Raw genomic sequence first — 18,981 nt, 5'->3', positions numbered from 1 at the left:
AAGAAGAAGAAGAAGAAGAAGAAGAAGAAGAAGAAGAAGAAGAAGAAGAAGAAGAAGAAGAAGAAGAAGAAGAAGAAGAAGAAGAAGAAGAAGAAGAAGAAGAGGAGATTGGATTTATACCCCGCCCTTCACTACCCAAAGGTGTCTCAGAGTGGCTTACAAACTCCTTTCCCTTCCCCTCCCCACAACAGACACCCTGTGAGGTGGGTGGGGCTGAGAGAACTCTGACAAGGACAGCTGTGCCAGAGCTTGTGACTGACCCAAGGTCACATCAGCAGGTGCACGTGGAGGAGTGGGGAATCAAACCCGGTTCTCCCAGATTAGAGTCCGCACACGTAACCACTACACCAAACATGGTGGAGAAGGGGTTTGTGTGTGTGTCCGGCTACCCCACGCTAAGACGTGCCACAGCTTTTCAACAGGATCTGCTAGAGGGAATCCCTTTGTGCCAACATTTGGGGGGGGGGGGAGAGGCAATCAAATTCAAGAGTCCCTTGCATGGTGCACTCAGAAGGAACACGGGACAGAGGCTGAAGAAGAGAAGAAGAGGAAGAGACGGGATCTATACCCCGCCGTTCGCTTGGCGTCTCAGAGCAGCTCACAAACTCCTCTCCCTTCCCCTCCGCACAACAGACACCCTGTGAGGCGGGTGGGGCTGAGAGAGCTCTGACAGAGACTGCTCTTTTTCAAGGACAGCTCTGACAGAACTATGGCTCGCCCAAGGTCATCCAGCAGCTGCAAGTGGAGGAGTGGGGAATCCATCCCGTTTCTCCCGGATTAGAGTCCGCGCACTTCACCACTGCACCAAACTGGTGTACACAGCTGGGTGGGGAAGTAGGCCCCCCCAAGGAAACCACTGCCCCGTTTGGATACTGATTGGTACGAGCCCCTCCCACCAGGGGGGCGGGACTTGCCTGGGTCTCCAGAGTTCTGCAGTCCTCCACACCAACCAGGTTACAGTGCCGGCTCTGCAAGTTCTCCACCATGATCTGCCCAAAGCGATCGGCCATGTTCACCTAGGAAGGACACGGGAGACTCACCGGAGGGGGAAAAGCACCCTAGCCTCAGCCGAGCAGAAGCCCGGAGTCTTTCATTCACTTCTTACACAAGTTATACACGTCCACCCGTGCACCGCGTCCTCTCAGGGCGTTTCGCTTTGTTTTAGGAACCAGCCAAGACCAGTGTTCCCTCTAAGCTGAGTTAGTGTGAGCCAGCTCACAGTTTTTTCACCTCCGGCTCACACATTTTTGTCTCAGCTCAGGAAGGACGGCTCCAGAACTGATTTATGCAGCAGCCAAATCGCTCACTCACAACTTTAATACCAGTAGCTCACAAGGCAGAATTTTTGCCCACAAGACTCCACAACATTGGCTAAGACCCAGAAATCTTTCCTCACACCGTGGTTTTCCTACCACCAGGACCCCAAGGATCCTGCGCCTTCTGGATTGCACAATGGAGCTTTGTTATCTAGCACAGAGCCAAGCTTTTTGACAGCCTCCCCTTCAATCCCAATGGTTCATAAAAACCACCAGGATCCTGCCCCTCACAGCTACAGAAACACACGGGTGATTGGGAGCGGCACGTTGCCTATTTCCCAACCCATCCAGCCTTCGGTTCTTTTCTTATGCAGTGGAGACAAAAACCAGCAGCTGTATGGATGCTCTGCCACTGAGCCACAGCCCCTCTTTACAGCTCTCCAGGGTCTCAGGCGGAGGTCTTTCCCATCACCTCCTGCCTGGTCCTTTTTAACTGGAGATGCCAGGGACTGAACCTGGGACCTTCTGCATGCCAAGCAGAGGCTCTGCCAATGAGCCACAGCCCCTCTTGACAGCTCTCCAGGGTCTCAGGCGGAGGTCTTTCCCATCACCTCCTGCCTGGTCCTTTTTAACTGGAGATGCCGGGGACTGAACCTGGGACCTTCTGCATCCCAAGTAGATGCTCCGCCACAGCCCCTCTTGACAGCTCTCCAGGGTCTTGGGCTGAAGTCTTCCACATCACCTCCTGCCTGGTCCTTTTTAACTGGGGATGCTGCCGGGGATTGAGCCTGGGACCTTCTGTGTGCCAAGCAGAGGCTCTGCCACCAAGCCATGGCCCCTCTCTATAAAGCTGCCCTACACTGAATCAGACCATCGGTTCATCAAGATCAATACTGTCTACTCAGACCGTCAGCAGCTCTCCGGGGTCTCAGGCAGAGGTCTTTCGCATCACCCACTGCCAGAGCCTTTCAACTCTAGATGCTGGGGACTGAACCTGGGACCCTCTGCATGCCAAGCAGAGGCTCTACCCAGTGAGGCAGGGCCCCTCCCCTGAATGGAACTCTCACATGCAGCTGCCTCCTACTGAATCAGACGATTGGCATTTCAAGGCCAGTACTGCCTGCTTAGACTGGCAGCTCTCCAGGGGAGAGAAAGGTCTTTCCCATCACCTTCTGCCTGATCCTTTTTAACGGGAGGTGCCGGGGATTGAACCTGGGACCTTCTGCATGCCAAGTAGAGGCTCTGCCACTGAGCCACAGCCCCTCTTTACAGCTCTCCGGGGTCTCAGGCCGAGGTCTTTCCCATCACCTCCTGCCTGGTCCTTTTTAACTGGAGATGCTGCTGGGGATTGAACCTGGGACCTTCTGCATGCCAAGCAGAGGCTCTGCCACTGAGCCACAGCCCCTCATTACAGCTCTCCTGGGTCTCAGGCAGAGGTCTTTCCCATCACCTCCTGCCTGGTCCTTTTTAACGGGAGGTGCTGAGGATTGAACCTGGGACCTTCTGCATGCCAAGTAGAGGCTCTGCCACTGGGCCGCAACCCCTCTTTACAGCTCTCCAGGGTCTCAGGCCGAGGTCTTTCCCATCACCTCCTGCCTGGTCCTTTTTAACTGGAGATGCTGCTGGGGATTGAACCTGGGACCTTCTGCACGCCAAGCAGAGGCTCTGCCACTGAGCCACAGCCCCTCTTGACAGCTCTCCAGGGTCTCAGGCGGAGGTCTTTCCCATCACCTCCTGCCTGGTCCTTTTTAACTGGAGATGTTGCTGGGGACTGAACCTGGGGCCTTCTGCATGCCAAGCAGACGCTCTGCCACTGAGCCATAGCGCCCCCCCCCCCCAATATCCCCACAAGGAAGGTGGGTGGCTATTCAGGGCCAGCATTGCAGAGCTGCCGTGGCTCCTGGCGGGTGCATTCTCGCCCTCCTGGGAACCACCCACCTGGTGACAAATTTAACGATCTTTTGGTGCTGACTACACTGTTCTTCCCTCAGGCCTCGGCCAATTAAAAAGGAAAAAGTCAGCCGATCCCAATTTTTTCACGGCTGACCCTGCCAGCTCTTTAATCCATTATTTTCTGCTGCAGCCTGCGGTCTCACCGCTTCGGCTTTACGGCATTTATTGAGCGGGTGTTTATTGACGATCATTGTTTTAACAGTTCCAAACCTTGTACCGCCCCAGGGACTCGGCCGAGCGCTCAGCGCCGAAGCGCATGGAACCAGCCAAACATGCGCCCGCCCCCCCGCCCCCTCTTCCTGCCCTGCTCCCCCTCCCTCTTTGCACACGGACTGCCTTTCAACTCGGGCCACTTTTGATCCATTATCGCTCCCCACACCCCCTCAGCGCCAGCTGATTAACATTTCATGAAGTTACATAACACCGCGCACAATGCCGTTCCCTTGTGTTCGGCCACCTCGGATGCCGCGGCCATTCTTCTCCGGGGAAAATTAACCCCGGCTCTCCATTGTTGCGTTGTGGAAGTGGGGGGGGAGGGGAGGAGGGCACCTCCGCCCTTCCGGCAGTTCCCGCAAAGCCAGCAGCCGCCCCCAGCAACCAAGCCGCAACAAGCGGCTGCCCATCGGAGAGCTCGCTGTCGGGAGAGCCCCCAGCAGAGAAGAGCTCCCCTGCCCATCTCAGGTGTGGGACACGGCGCCCCGCTCCCCTTCTTACCTGCTCATAATTTACAAACATGGCAGCGGAGAAGGTGCTGGAGGCCCACCTGAGCAGGCAGGAAGAATGCTCGGGGGTCATGTAGATCAGGACGCATTCCGCTATCAGGAGGGTGGGCAGACTTCACAAATGGGTTGGGGGGAGAGAGGGGAAAGGGAGAGAGACCGAGGTCAGAGTGGCTCTTCCACAGGCACTGCAGAATTCCTTTGGGAGGAAAGGAAGCATGACTCCACAAGGGAAACCTCCCCTGAGAGAGCACCAGCCCCACTTTCTGGCCCCCAGCAGCGCGGGAGAGAAGAGGATCTTGGCATCTCCTTGGGAGCTGAAGCCTTCTGCCGGAAGAACCTGGATCCTGTTACACTTCAGCTGCATGGGAGGGGGGTGGGGTCACATTAATCACATCTTGGCTCCATCTGCCTCATACTGAATAAGGCCCCAGGTCCATCAAGGTTAGTCTCGTCTACTCAGACTGGCAGCGGCTCTCCAGGGTCTCAGGCATAAGGTCTTTCCCATCACCTCCTGCCTGGTCCTTTTCAACTGGAGATGCTGCCGCGGACTGAACCTGGGACCTTCTGCCTGCCAAGCAGAGGCTCCGCCACTGAGCCACGGCCCCTCTTGACAGCTCTCCAGGGTATCAGGCAGAGGTCTTTCCCATCACCTCCTGCCTGGGCCTTTTCAACTGGAGATGGTGGGGACTGAACCTGGGACCTTCTGCCTGCCAAGCAGATGCTCTACCACTGAGCCATGGCCCCTCCCAAGGGGTTCAAGAGAACTGCAGACAGACCTGCTGTTTCTCACAACAACTGGTGAATCCGGCTTCTTCAAGAAGGGAAATAAGTACAATTTGCCAGCAAATCTGCCTCTCCTTGGCTGCCCAAAACTGGGGTGGGGCAGGGGTGATTTTAGGAGCTGCTCTCAAGTAAGAAATACAGTCTAGACAATCTGACCTCACACGTACCTAAAACACTGAGCCCCAAACCAAGACAGGGAAGCGAAGGAAAGACTCTGCCCAATGCTGGAGCAAAAGTCAGTTCAGCCCAAGGAGCCTTGCTTCCGTTCTGTGCCGTCTGGCCAGGGTTAAGCAAAGCAATAATTTTTTAAACAAACACACACACAGGCTGCACTTCCCCAGTCATTCCCACGAGCAACACCTTACTGTGGATCCATGCTGCATTTCTTCAGACTTTCCTCTAGTTTTGGCAATTCTCGAAGGTCTGCGGCAATTATGGCGTACCGGCTGGAGTCCAGACTGTGAGCGTCTGCAGGGAAATTTGCCATTAAAATCAGGCTCACGAAAAACCATCACTTGCTTTGGCAAGGCAGAATCGCCCTGAGGTGACCGGACAGGAAATGACCGGACTGCCACAGGAAGTGGTGGCGGCGGCTACAAGCATGGACGGCTTCAAAAGGGAATTAGATAAGCATATGGAGCAGAGGTCCATCAGTGGCTCTTAGCCACAAGGTATAGATAGGGGCTCTGGGGCAAGTGATGCTCTGTCTTCTTGGTGCTTGGGGGGGGGGGTCAACAGTGGGAGGGCTTCTAATGTCCTGGCCCCACTGGTGGACCTCCTGATGGCACCTGGTATTTCTGGCCACTGTGTGATACAGAGTGTTAGGCTGGATGGGCCTTTGGCCTGATCCAACATTGGCGTCTCTTATGTTCTTATGACAGGGAGACTTAACCCACGGTTTCTTTTCTCTCTTTCAGGCCACCAATTACTAAGACAGGTATGCGTGGACAAGCCAGTTAGTACAACTTTGTGGGGACTAGTAACCCGGTAAACCTAACTGAAAGACTGAACTAAACAAATTCCCTTGTTTCTGAAAGAGAACAGCCCGAGTTAGAATGGCTGCCTCTTAGACAAGAGCTTTTCTGGATTATGGGCAGCTCGGCCACCTTGCAAGAACACCCTAAGTCTGCACTACCGCATTTACAGACACCTGAGATTTCCCTACCCTAACTAAACGAAACTAAAAAGATAACTTTATCTAGTACTTACACAGGATTGACCTCTATCCCAACCCCCCGAAAAGGAAGCCATTTATCAAGTATTTAATTTTCAGCTCAGTTAGTAGCTTAAAAGCGTGTGTTTCTGTGTGTATATACACACAAAGAGGCACATGTGAACACACAGAAATATACCAAAAAATACAATGCGTTTCCCATCCTCAACCCAGCTACCGAAAACTACCCAGGATCAGACATAAACAAGCGATTCAACTCCTGGGCCAAAAGATGCTCTGGTTTGGGGCGGTTCTTCGAGGAAAGAGAGTTCTGCAACTGTGGGGCACCCCCCCCCCCAAAGGAATCCCTGGCAAAGCAGGTGAAAAGTTCATACCTGCCTTTAAAACCATGAGCAAACAAGGAGGTTTTACAAGCCCGTGGAAGAAACCGCTTGCCAGAAAAAGCTGCCAGAGGAACATCAAAGAACACAAATACTTTAAAAAAAAAGATTCCGGTGGTTTGCCATGTTGGTCTGAAACAACAGGACAAAGTCTGAGTCTAGTGGCACTTTAAGACCAACAAAGTTTAATTCCGGGTAGAAGGGTTAGCTTATACCCAGAATAAAACTTTTGTTGTGCTGATGAAGGATAGGAAGACTCTGGGACTGTGAGGAAAGGAAGCCAATGGATTCCCCTGTCACAGAGAGAGATGCGCCAAAACAAGGCCTGTATCAGAGACGGAATCGAGCCAACAGAGAACCCGGCACACGTACCAAGACACCCGGTGATCAACAGGCAGCCGATCGATGGGGAAAAGCACTAAGGAAGGGGGAAGGTAAAGGTAAAGGTTCCCTTGCTCGAAAGCCAGTCGAGTCCGACTCTAGGGTTGCGGTGCTCATCTCTGTTTCAAAGCCAAAGAGCCAGCGCTGTCCGAAGACGTTTCCATGGTCATGTGGCTGGCATGACTAAACACCAAGGTGCACGGAACGCTGTTACCTTCCCACCGAAGTGGTCCCTATTTATCTACTTGCAATTTCTCACTTTCGAACTGCTAGGTTGGCAGGAGCTGGAACTAGAGACGGGAGTTCACTCCGTCATGCGGCACACTCGGGTCTCGAACTGCTGAACTGCTGACCTTCCACAGCCTGCAGTTCAGCGTCTTAACCACTTGAGCCACCACAGCTCCCAGGAAGGGGGAAAGCTGCCTTTAATTAAAAGGCAAATGTCTCACCCTGCCCGTCGGGGAAAAGCACCTTGATCGGCCTAAAGGTTAAAAACACTCCTGCACAAAAGCACTGTGAGGCCATCTTGGGGAATACTGCTGAGCGCACGTGGACGTTGTGCATGTGCTTGAAAGCCAAAATGCAGCTTGGAGCAGCAGCCGCCTCCAGAAAAGAAGGAGAGGTGGGGGTGGGGATAGGAGCTCTCTGTGGGCCCGAACCAGGAAGTGCAGAGTTACTGGGGGTCCTGGGTCCTGGCCTGGAGCTGATGAAGCTGACAAGGTGATGTAAAGGGGCAAATGGAACAGCACTCTCAGAACAAGGTGAGTCTCTTCCAGTGTTCCCTCTAAGCTGAGTTAGTGTGAGCTAGCTCACAGTTTTTTAGCCTCCGGCTCACACATTTTTGTCTTTGCTCAGGAAGGATGACTCCAAAGCAAACTACTGTATGCAGTAGCCAAACCGCTCGCTCACAACTTTAATGTCGGTAGCTCACAAAGTAGAATTTTTGCTCACAAGATTCCACAGCTTAGAGGGAACATTGGCTCTCTTCCTGTCACCCCCAAGTGCAACGAGAGAGCCCCCAAATCCAGAGAGGATGCGCGAACTGAGCCAGTCCCTGAGCAGAAATTCACATAAGAACGTAAGAGAAGCCATGTGGCCAAAACCCAGGTGTCCTCAGGAGGTCCACCAGTGGGAATGTTTCCAGAGGAATGTTAAAAAGCACCCATTTGGGAGGCAGGATCGAGAGCCTTCTGCCTCCTCCGGGTTTCAAACACTGTGTCTGCTGCAGTCTTGGGTGTTTCCCACGCAGTGACAGGCTTGCCTGGCTTCCCCACTGCTGCTGCTGCTGATACAGCACAAGGGCAGCGGGGTTTCCGCATGGCAGGTTTCCCCGTACTTTCCCTGCCCGGGTCCCCCAGCCATTTCCCCCTCTGCGCCACCAGGGCTTCCCCACATTTTTACCACCAATTTAATACCATTAATCTGTACCTACGGTTCTCTGAATCCCCAGTTTGCAGTTTTAAAAAAGGCCCTCCCTTTTGTATCTCTGCAGCAAAAGGGACTAGAGCTTTACTTCTCCAGTTCCCATTTAAAAAAAACAACAAAAATCCCCCTGGTGATGGTGGGAGGAAAAAGCCAGCGTGGGGACCGGGGGGGGGGGGGGGGGGGGGGGGGGGGAGAAGGCTGCTATGTGGGCAGAACCCCGGAAATCACATGGCTTTGCTTTGATCTTTCCCAAAGCTTCACATAAAAAGCAGATTTGGAGGCGATGGGAGGCGATGGGAGGTAAGCCAGGCGAGGCATGGATGCTCCATGGTGCTGCAGGGACGCCAAGCTCTTTGGCCAGCGGAAGACACGCAGAACCCGAGCTGACGGCTACAAGTGTCTCGCGAGGCCAGTTCATTGCAACGCAATGGCTGTCCACTGGTCAGACCCCAGAATGCTGTTTAAGATCATATTCAGCGGGCTACCTAGCGCAAGATCATCCCTTCCCGTGTTCCCAATAATGGAAAGAGAGGTGGGGAGGAACGTCAGAACCTCAAAAGAGCCCTGCTGGATCAGACCAATGGTCCATCCAGTCCAGCATCCCGTCTCACACAGTGGCCAAACAGCTCCTCTTGAGGGCCAACAACAGGGCAGAGAGGCCGAGGCCTTCCCCTGAGAAGAGCACCAGAAGAGCCCTGCTGGATCAGACCAGTGAGGGTCCATCCAGTCCAGCATCCCATCTTACATAGTGGCCAGCCAGTCCCTCTGTAAGGACCAACAACAGGGCAGAGAGGCCGAGGCCTTCCCCCAAGAAGAGCCCCACTGGATCAGACCAGGGAGGGTACATCCAGTCCAGCATCCCATTTCACGCAGTGGCCAACCAGTTCCTTTAGAGGGGCAGCAACAGGGCAGAGAGGCCGAGGACTTTCCCCAAGAAGAACCTCAGAAGAGCCCTGCTGGATCAGACCAGGGAGGGTCCATCCAGTCCAACATTCTGTCTCACACAGCCACCAACCCAGCCCTCTGGACATCCAACAACAGAGCACAGAGACCAAGGCCTTCCCCCGAGAAGAACCCCAGAAGAGCCCTGCTGGATCAAACCAATGGTCCACCTAGTCCAGCCTCCTGTTCACACAGTGGCCAACCATTTCCTCTGGAGGGCCAATAACAGGGCAGAGAGGCCGAGGCCTTCCCTTGATAAGAACCTCAAAAGAGCCCTGCTGGATCAGATCAGTGAGGGTCCATCCAGTCCAGCATCCTGTCTCACACAGGGGCCAACCAGTTCCTCTGGAGGGCCAGCAACAGGGCAGGGAGACTGAGGCCTTCCCCTGATAAGAACATCAGAAGAGCCCTGCTTGATCAGACCAGTGAGGGTCCATCTAGTCCAGCCTCCTGTCTCACATGGTGGCCAACCATTTCCTCCGGAGGGCGACAACAGAGCAGGAAGAAGAGCTCTGTCGGGGGAAACGGAAGGCGACCCTGAGTCTCCATTCAAACTCATAAGATGCCCTTTCCAGAACTCACCCCCCTCCTCCATCCCAAGATCAGCACGGCTCTTTGTTCCCACAGGTATTCCTGTGGGACGATTCCAGCTCTGACTCATTCCAAACACCCCCTCTGATCCACAGCCTGAAATGGATCAATGGGCCCTTTTTAGGCATTAGCCTTGCGTGGGCAAGAGAGGGAGGGAGCGGGGGTGTCCGCGGTCGGGCAGCATTGAGAAAGCCCCCCAGGAGCTGACCCGATGAAACCGTAGGGGAAGCAGCGCAGAACCAAGGGCCCTGCCAGCCCATTGTGCGAACTCCAATGGAGCGTGCAGATAAAGGCAGGTGCCATTACAGGGCACGGCGGACGGCGGTGGCAGCTGTGCCCGCCTGCCGGCCCGCACACAGCAGTCGCCTTAGCACCGGCAGCACAAAAAGAGCAGCCGACAAATCATCGGGGGCTGTGAGATGGACACAAAAGGGGGAGGGAAGAGAATGCCCTAGCTGAACGCCAGCATTCCCGACCAAAAGCCATTGGAGAGAAAAGGAGGAAGACAAATACAACGCAAGGGGCGGAGGGGAAAGAGGTCAAGATCCCCTTCTTCCTTCTCCGGAACGTTACTTGAAAGATTAACGACATGCTCACAAAGCAAGAGGGAGCGAGGAGGCGGCTTTGGGAAAAAAAACCCTGATGGGTGGTTTTTTTTTTTTTTTTTTAAGTGACTCACCTATTAGGAGAGACTCCCCTGAATGGCTTTCCATGATTGGTTTTGACAGGGAAGGCTTCGATCTGCAGGAGGGAACAAGAGGCGGGGGGGGGGGGAAAGAGCCAGTGAGCCACGTTCTAGAGCCTCCGTCCCCCCCCCCATCTCGCGAGACACACCCGCCCACTGCTGTGGAGAGGCCTGACCAGTCCTCAGGGCAGCCAACAAAAGCAGCCACCCAAACTCTGGGAGGAAAAGGAGGGTTTGCCCCCTTGCGCTGTTTGGGGCGGGGGCTGCGCAAGCAGCACCTGGTTTCCACAGGGAGAGATCTGCACAGGGCCCTTCTTCTGCTCTCAAATCCCCCAAAGCGGGACTCTGGATAAGCCAGTGGGAACCTCCACAGGCCCGCGACGAAGGAGGTGTGGCTCCCAGAAGCTCCTCCCACAAGCCAGGTTCTGCAGATGCACATTTCCCTTCCCACCAATTCCACTACTGATTCTTGTTACGCAAAATTAACATGTGATTTTGCTCCAACATTAATGCTGCAAGCAGCAGATTAACCACAAGACCAGCGTCGGAAACACCCCTTCTGTAGGCACAGAGGATCTCAGAGGGCCCAAGACACTCTCTGCCAGTTGTCAGAGGCTTAGAAAACATTTCCCCCTCTCTTTTTTGGTGAGTATTTTGTGTGTGTGTGTGTGTGTGTGTGTGTGCGTGTGTGCCTGGAAGTCATGATTGACTTCTGGCAACCCCTAGTGGGGTCAATACACAAAACACTGCCTGTTTGACAATGTATATCCCCCTTGCTAGCCTATTCTGAACTCTTGGTACTGCTCATGATAAAATTCAAACAAAAAAGCACACCATGAAAAGGTACAATTAGTGTGTGTGTGTGTGTGAGAGAGAGAGAGAGAGAGAGAGAGACAGACAGACCCCACAATACAAAACACCCCACATTTCAAATGCAGCAGTTTTAGCAGGTACATCACAAGCAATGTTCCCTCTAAGCTGAGTTAGTGTGAGCGAGCTCATCGTTTTTTAGCCTCCAGCTCACACATTTCTGTCTCTGCTCAGGAAGGATGGCTCCAGAGCAAACTAATTTATGCAGCCGCCAACCTGCACGCTCACAACTTTAGTGCCAGTCGCTCACAAAGTAGAATTTTTGCTCACAGGGCTCCACAGCTTGGAGGGGGCATTGATCACAAGTAGCCCATCAACTATGAAGTGGCTAACAGTGCAACCCTCTGCTAAGTTATTCCAGTCTAAGCTTACTGAACCCAGTGACTTCAGACTGGAGTAAATCTGCAAAGGGTTGTGTTGTAAATCAACCGGAAGGTGGAAAGGACTTCCGTGATCTCCGGAAAGCCATCGGGAACCCTGCAGAAGCTTTGCTTATGGGCAATGCCTCCAAGACAGAAGCCAAATGCTTAAGAGGGCAGATGACAGGAATTGTTCTAAAGGGCAGGGCTCCTACAAGGCTTACACCTCATGGACCCTTTGCACGGATTTGCACAGGCCGGAGGCGACAGATCTTTGCTCTAGGAAACTTCAGATGACGAGAAAGAAAGATGAATTTAAGAGCAACATGCAGTGTGATTCTCCAGAATTCAAGGCAACTTTTGCATGCTGATAAAATCCTAGCCCTTGGTCGATATCCACAAATATCAACATTTCATCTTTCCCCGCCTCTGTTTTAGCCTACTTTCTACCCATTATGAAGCAGCTAACTTTCAAAGTGATGTGACTACTGTGGATTATTGGCTGTGATATAATCAGATTTACTCTAATGCCCTCTTCTTAAAACACACACACAAAACAGGGGGTAAAAAGTTCCTCTGATGCATGTTCACACGTGCAGGGAAATGGGAGTGTTACAGATGGTAGAATGGGCTATGCTAGTTCACACTGGAGGTAGAGGATCAGGAAGGATGATGTTTTTGAATGCTCCCCTAGATTAAAAACGCCCTAATAAGAGAAAAACAAGAAGGAAATAGAGGAGGCAGAAGCTGTTTCTCACCACTGTGTAGGTTTTCCAGTTACGGAGAGCCCTTTATGGAACAGAAAATAAGCGAAATCTGCCTCTGTGCAGTCTAGAGCAAGGGTCCAGTAGCACCTCAAAGACTAACAAAATATGTGGCAGGGGATGAGCTTTCGTCAGTCACCGCCAGTGTTCCCTCTAAGCTGAGTTAGTGTGAGCTAGCTCACAGTTTTAAAGCCTCTGGCTCACACATTTTTGTCTCTGCTTGGGAAGGATGGTTCCTGAACAAACTGATTTATGCAGTAACCAAACGGCTCACTCACAACTTTAATGCCAGTCGCTCAGAAAGTAGGATTTTTGCTCACAAGACTCCACGGCTTCGAGGGAGCACCACAGCCCACTTCTTCAGATAGTGACTCATAAAAGCTCATCCGCTGCCCACCTATTTTGTTAGTCCTTAAGGAGCTACTGGACCCTGGCTCTTTTCTACTGCTACAGACAGACATCTTGAGCTATCTATGTGCAGTCTGAATAGGCCGAGTCCATAAATTTACCGTCGCCTTCTCCTCTACGTGCAAAACTGGGCCTTGGTGAAGTTCAAGCATGACGGCACGTCGAGAGACTTACTTGATGTTGTGGATCTTCCTGGTTGCGATAGTTGGGAAGTCGACTTCAAAATACTTTTTGGGAAGCAAATTTTCATCCTAAGAAGTGGAAAAAAAATCCCAGACTTTCAGCATTATGAACCCACAGTTGCGGGGGGGACGGGACAGTACAGGACTCAGCCCCTCTTCCCTGCACTTTGCTCTCTGTCACGCAGGTTTCCAAACTCTTTACTTCCTGGAAACCCTTCCCGCACTGACATCTGCTGGGGAGTCTGTGCACACAGGCAGAGGCAACCAGGGTATGTGCTAAAGGGCACAACCTGTCCATGCAGGGTGCAGGTCTTAACCACCACCTGCAAATGAACCGAGCACAAATCCAATCTCCCTCACGTGAAGTGGGGAAAATGGGACCAGCAAGGCAAGCCATTTTTTTCAGGGAACTCTCCTCTTCTGTTAATGAACTTCCCACTGATTTTTTTTTTAAATAGAACATTTTATTAACTTTTTAATTTGGTACATAATAACTACAAACTGTTAGAATAAAGAGATTAACAGGTTGGTAACATAGAGAGTAAAACAAAAAGTCTACACTGTACATAAGCTAGGTATAATATTTTGCAAATAACAATACTTTGGATGGCAGCTGACAAAACATTTCTAAATGCATATACCAATATAACTTGTATAATAATTACTTTTGTGACAGATTCATATTAGACAATAATAGTAAAAGCAAGTGACTTGTACTTAATTAAACAGCATTATTTTGTATTTTGCTTCCGATATATTCTCCCAATTGAACTTGTCTAGATCTATTTTGTCCAAAATTGGGTACCATATGCTAAAAGGATTATAAAATTCACATTCAATTTGGTGGGAGGAGTCATAGATTGAGAATTTTTCAAGCATGAAAATATCCCAAGTTTTATGCATCCATTGGGTCACTGTTGGAGGTTTAGAATTTTTCCAGATGAACTTCCCACTGATAAGCATCTGGGGGAAATCCCAGAATCCCACCGAAAGACAGCCCTCATTGGCCTCCCGGCCGCTCTGAGACATGCATCAAAGCAAACAAAGATGTTCAAGCGGCAACCTTCAGAGAACACCCTGTGGGCGGCCACACCCTCGAGCTTTTGTTCAGTTCTCCCCCCTATTAGCAACCTCACCTTCAGCTTCCAGAACAAGGTGTCCAGGCCAGCACCAAGGTTTATAATTTGGCAGTTGCACTCCGTCTTCTTCAAGAACGCTGTCAGCAATTGGCTGACGCCATGGACACGGGCATAGTATCCTAGCAGAATGTAAACAAGCCAGTAAGACCAACAACACGGAGACACATATTTCAGTTCTGTGAGAAAGGGTTTCTTTGCAACAGATATTCCCCCCCCCCCCAAAGAGACCTGGGCTTACAAAGCAACAGACACGGCCTCGGTTCATGCTGGTTCCCCAATTTACCTCGGCTGATTTCAGGCGCCTTCCTCTCTTTCGGCTGTCTCACAAAATACTCAATGTACGGATCTTTCCAGTACCCGATGCTTACAGCATACCTGATGGTGACAGAGAAAGAAGCTATTAGGAAAACAGAATAAATGCTCTCCGGCGGGTTGGCTGTTTCCTTGTACTCTTCAACAAACAGCATGTCATACCCCAGCGACTGTTCTACATAAAGACACTGGGAGAGTAACCCAATATCCTAAGGGAAACTCAGCCTGTGGTGTGTAAGGCATAGCACCTTTTTGTGCACGGAATAGAAGAAAATCAGGTCAGCCTCACAGGAACACAAGAAGCTGCTTATGCTGACAGACCACAAGATCAGTCGTGTCTACTCTGACTGGCAGAGTCTCAGGGAGAAGTCTTTCGCATCACCCATGCCATGAGTCTTTTAGCTGGAGATGGTGGGGATCGAACCTGGGACGCAGCTGTTCTACCACTGAGCCACAGCTAGAGATGTGAAGGCCCGGAAAAAACCCCTGAAAAATTCGGGGAAAAAACCCGTTTTTTCCCCGTTTTTTTCCTGAAGCCTTTTTGTTTTTTTCAGAAAAATAGGAAAAATTGAAAAAAGGAAAAAAAATGATTATGGAATGTTTTATTTTAACATGATGAATAAAATATTTTAAGACAAGGTGTTCAAATATTTTCCAAATCGTTTCCAATATATATATATATATATATGGTATCAGATTGATCTAATTTCTGTGCACTGAGGACAAGCAAGTCCTAGGTTACCAACTGAACCCTCCAATGCAAGAACAAGATGCATTTCTTCCTTTAGGAGGTGCGATTGTCAGTAGAAAATAAAAAAAGTTTCAGTGTTGTTTTTGCATGTGGGTGGGTATTCTGTTTGAAATAATTGTTTGGATACACTGTATTTCTAATATGCTAGTTGTGATAATTTCATGCCAAGTAAAAATGTCCATAGTCATATTTTATGTTCCTAAAGTAACAGAATGACTTTCAATCTAGAATGTAGCATTTTTTTTTCAATTTTCCCGAAAATTTCCGTTTCCCCCCGAAAAAAACCAAGTTTTCTTCTGAGCTTCAAAATTTCCGGAAATTTTACTTCTCTAGCCACAGCCCAACTAGCCCACATCCATCCACACATCCCGTCTTTGCAGACTGAAGGGGATCAAGCCATTTGGATCTCCCCTCCCACAGATCTCTGACACACATACACTTTTTTGGGAATAGGCAAGCCCCTCCATTTTTACATGCATCTTTGGACATCCACTCTCTCACCAATCATCCCCTTGCTCAGCTCCAGGGCAATTTCCCTCTGTCAGACTCACTTGTGTAGGACCCCAGGTGTACATGCACTGACTTCTGAAACCCATAAGGCACCCCTGTGTGTGACCACCCACATTCCACCCTCCCCTGAAAACACCTCACCTTTACTGCTTTCACACACACATCTCCCCTCCCCTCTGTATGGACACTGGCTGCAGAATAGAGCCCTTTCCCTATATTTTACATGTACAAACTGTGGCTCCCTTCCCCAACAAATTCCCCACCTAAGCGCATGAAGGGACACTGATTCCAAAAAATGGTTCTAAGATACTCCAATTATGGATAATAACTTCATGGGCGACCAACAAAGAAGTGGCAAGTCAAAAGATTATTCTATTTATTTATTTGGAGGTTCTCTTCTGATCCACAATAGCTAACAACTCTCTCCCGCAGCAGACATTGAGCCTTTGCTATCTCACCCTTCGACGCTCCCTCTACGCTGCAGAGTCTTGTGAGCAAAAATTCTCCTTTGTGAGCTACTGGCATTAAAGTTGTGAGCGAGCGATTTGGCTGCTGCATAAATTAGTTTGCTCTGGAGCCATCCTTCCTGAATGCGTGAGTCGGAGGCTTAAAAACGGTGAGCTTGCTCACAGTAGCTCAGCTTAGAGGGAACACCGCCTCTGATATAACGGTGCAATGGCTGTTGCAGAAAACAGTTCTCAACTATTATTCATCAGAATGGAACCTCCAGGAACAGGCGAGGCCTACCCCTAAGTGCCAGATTTTATTTATTTATTTAATGTACAGGGGTCATTTCCTGCAGGAGTGCACAGGAGTGGAGCTCTGGCAGTAAAGAGCCCAGGGGGCGGGCACATGCAACAAGCCCCACCCCCTGCTCCCAGCAGCCCTCAGTCAGAGCAAGCAACAGCCAGGTAAGTTGCAGAGCTCCCCCTTGCCCCCCAGTCCAAAACAGTCCAGTGGCACCTTTAAGACCAAGTTTTATTCAGGCACAAGCTCTCCCTCCTCTGCGAGGACAGATCTGCACGTTCTCCCCCCCCCCCCATAGCTAGCAATCCAAAACAGTCCAGTGCTGCCTGGACTGTTGGTGTTGCCTTCTAACACACTTCTGGTGATGTCAGGGGGTGTGGTGTATGCAAATAAGCTATGCTAATGAGTTATGCTAATGAGCTCCTGCACCCTCTTTTTCTACGAAATGACCCCTGTTAATTTATATCATTTATACTCTGCTTTTCAGCTTAGACTCGAGGCTGATTACACAGTGTTAAGTCAATGCAATCAAACAGGATGAGACATCTAATAAGCAATGTAATACGACTCAAAAGGGACACATGAGGCCGCCTTATAGCCAATCAAAAGGACATATGAAGCCGCCTTATAGCCAATCAAATTTAGAGTCCAGTGGTGCCTTTAAGGCCAACAAAGTTTTATTTGAGGTACGAGCTGCCATGTTTTATTTATTTATTTATTTAGGCATTTTTACCCCGCCCTCCCCGCAAGCGGGCTCAGGGCGGCTTACAAGGGGCACAGGCCCGTACATAAAATCCAATAAAAGAATAAAATCATAACCAGTACACGCACAGTCTAAATTTGTTCTACAGCTTCAGACCAACACCGCTGACCACCTGGATTTATATCCAATCAGATCATCGAGGTCAGTATTGCCTACTCAGATCGGCAGCTGCTCTTCAGGTTCCCAAGCACGGGTCTTTCCCATCACCTGCTAGGTAAACCTTTAAACTGGTGTGTGTGTGTGTGTGCCAGGGATTGAAACTGGAACCTTCTGCATGCAATGCAAAGGGTCTTCCACTGTGCCATGCCCAGCGTTCCCTCTAAGCTGAGTTAGTGTGAGCTAGCTCCATTTTTTAGTCTCTAGCTCACGCATTTTTGTCTTAGCTCTGGCAGGATGGCTCTGGAGCAAACTAATTTATGCAGCAGCCAAACTGCTCGCTCACAACTTTAATGCCAGCAGCTCACAAAGTAGAATTTTTGCCCCCTTTAAAACAGATCCTTAGTCCATCAGTCTTGCCTACTCGGACTGGCAGGGGCTCTCCAGGGTCTGGGGCTGAGGTCTTTCTCATCACCTACTACCCGGTACTTTTGAACTGTAGATGCTGCCGGGTACTGAACCTGGGACCTTCTGCGTGCCAAGCAGAGGCTCTGCCACTAAGCCACAGCCCCTCTTGACAGCCCTCCAGGGTCTCCGGCGGAGGTCTTTCCCTCCCTGGTCCTTTTGAACTGTAGATGCTGCCGGGGACTGAACTTGGGACCTTCTGCCTGCCAAGCGGAGGCTCTGCCACTGAGCCACAGCCCCTCTTGACAGCTCTCCAGGGTCTCAGGTGGAGGTCTTTCACATTCCCTGCTGCCCAGTGCTTTTAACTGAAGATGCCGGGGATTGAACCTGGGATCTTCTGCATGCCAAGCAGAGGCTCTGCCACTGAGCCACAGCCCCTCTTTACACCTCTCGAAGGTCTCAGGTGGAGGTCTTTCACATTCCCTGCTGCCCGGTGCTTTTAACTGAAGATGCCGGGGATTGAACCTGGGATCTTCTGCATGCCAAGCAGAGGCTCTGCCACTGAGCTACGGCCCCTCTTGACAGCTCTCCAGGGTCTCAGGCGGAGGTCTTTCCCATCATCTCCTGCCTGGTCCTTTTTAACTGGAGATGCTGCCAGGGATCGAACCTGGGACCTTCTGCGTGCCAAGCAGAGGCTCTTCCACTGAGCCACGGCCCCTCTTGACAGCCCTCCAGGGTCTCAGGCGGAGAAGACTTTCCCATCACCTCCGGCCTGGTCCCTTTTAACTGGAGATGCCGCCAGGGATTGAACTTGGGACCTCCAACATGCCAAGCGGATGCTCGCTCTGTCACTGAGCCCTCCCTCTAAGTAGTTTGGCTACTGCAAAGGACCAGCCTGGCCTCTGGCCCCGCCTGGTGCGAGCTCCACCCGTGGCTGCCAGCTCAATGGAGCCTCCAGGCGCAGGGGCAGTCTACCGCTGAACGAAGGGGGCGGGACAGGCTGAACAAGGTTGGCCCCGCCCCCTGGTCCAGACCCCGCCCCTCACCGCTTGCAGAGGGAGGCGTCGTCGCAGGTCCCCCTCACGGCCTCGTCGTAGACGTCGTCGTCCCGCGGCGGCTCGCGTGAGGTGGCGGCCATGGCCGGGCGGACGGCGGGGAGGAGCCGGGAGGGGGGCTCAGTCAGCGGGGAAGCAGCTCCGCGGGGAAGCGCCGGTCGCCCATGACGGCCTCGCCGTTGCCGAGAGCGCCCCCTGAGGAGGAGGAGGAGCGCGGCGTCCCCACCCGCCAGCAACGCGCGCTCCCATTGGCCGGGGCGGGGGACGCACTCATTGGGCGGTGCGGAGGGAGCGGGCCCTGCCCCCGCTTGTGACGTCGGCGCGTTGT

The 18,981-nt window shown here is 51.6% G+C and overlaps 1 protein-coding gene across 1 annotated transcript in view; it reads right to left on the bottom strand.

The window, feature by feature from the left end:
* Window positions 1-18,876, bottom strand: part of LCMT1 (leucine carboxyl methyltransferase 1) — a 22,628-nt gene extending 3,752 nt beyond the window's left edge. The window contains exons 1-8 of the mRNA XM_015411379.1: window positions 18,645-18,876; window positions 14,298-14,389; window positions 14,012-14,133; window positions 12,868-12,944; window positions 10,287-10,348; window positions 5,080-5,182; window positions 3,924-4,044; window positions 915-1,016 (exon numbers count right to left, since the gene is read on the bottom strand). Of these exons, the coding sequence (XP_015266865.1) occupies window positions 915-1,016; window positions 3,924-4,044; window positions 5,080-5,182; window positions 10,287-10,348; window positions 12,868-12,944; window positions 14,012-14,133; window positions 14,298-14,389; window positions 18,645-18,736 (771 nt within the window). The 5' untranslated portion in view covers window positions 18,737-18,876. The remainder of the gene's footprint in view (window positions 1-914; window positions 1,017-3,923; window positions 4,045-5,079; window positions 5,183-10,286; window positions 10,349-12,867; window positions 12,945-14,011; window positions 14,134-14,297; window positions 14,390-18,644) is intronic.
* Between the last annotated feature and the right edge of the window lie 105 nt (window positions 18,877-18,981).

The sequence above is a fragment of the Gekko japonicus genome, unplaced genomic scaffold, assembly GCF_001447785.1.
Source record: "Gekko japonicus isolate JY-2015 unplaced genomic scaffold, Gekko_japonicus_V1.1 scaffold2717, whole genome shotgun sequence".
NCBI classification, from domain to species: Eukaryota; Metazoa; Chordata; class Lepidosauria; order Squamata; family Gekkonidae; genus Gekko; species Gekko japonicus.
This window is presented reverse-complemented; position numbering and strand designations above follow the sequence as displayed.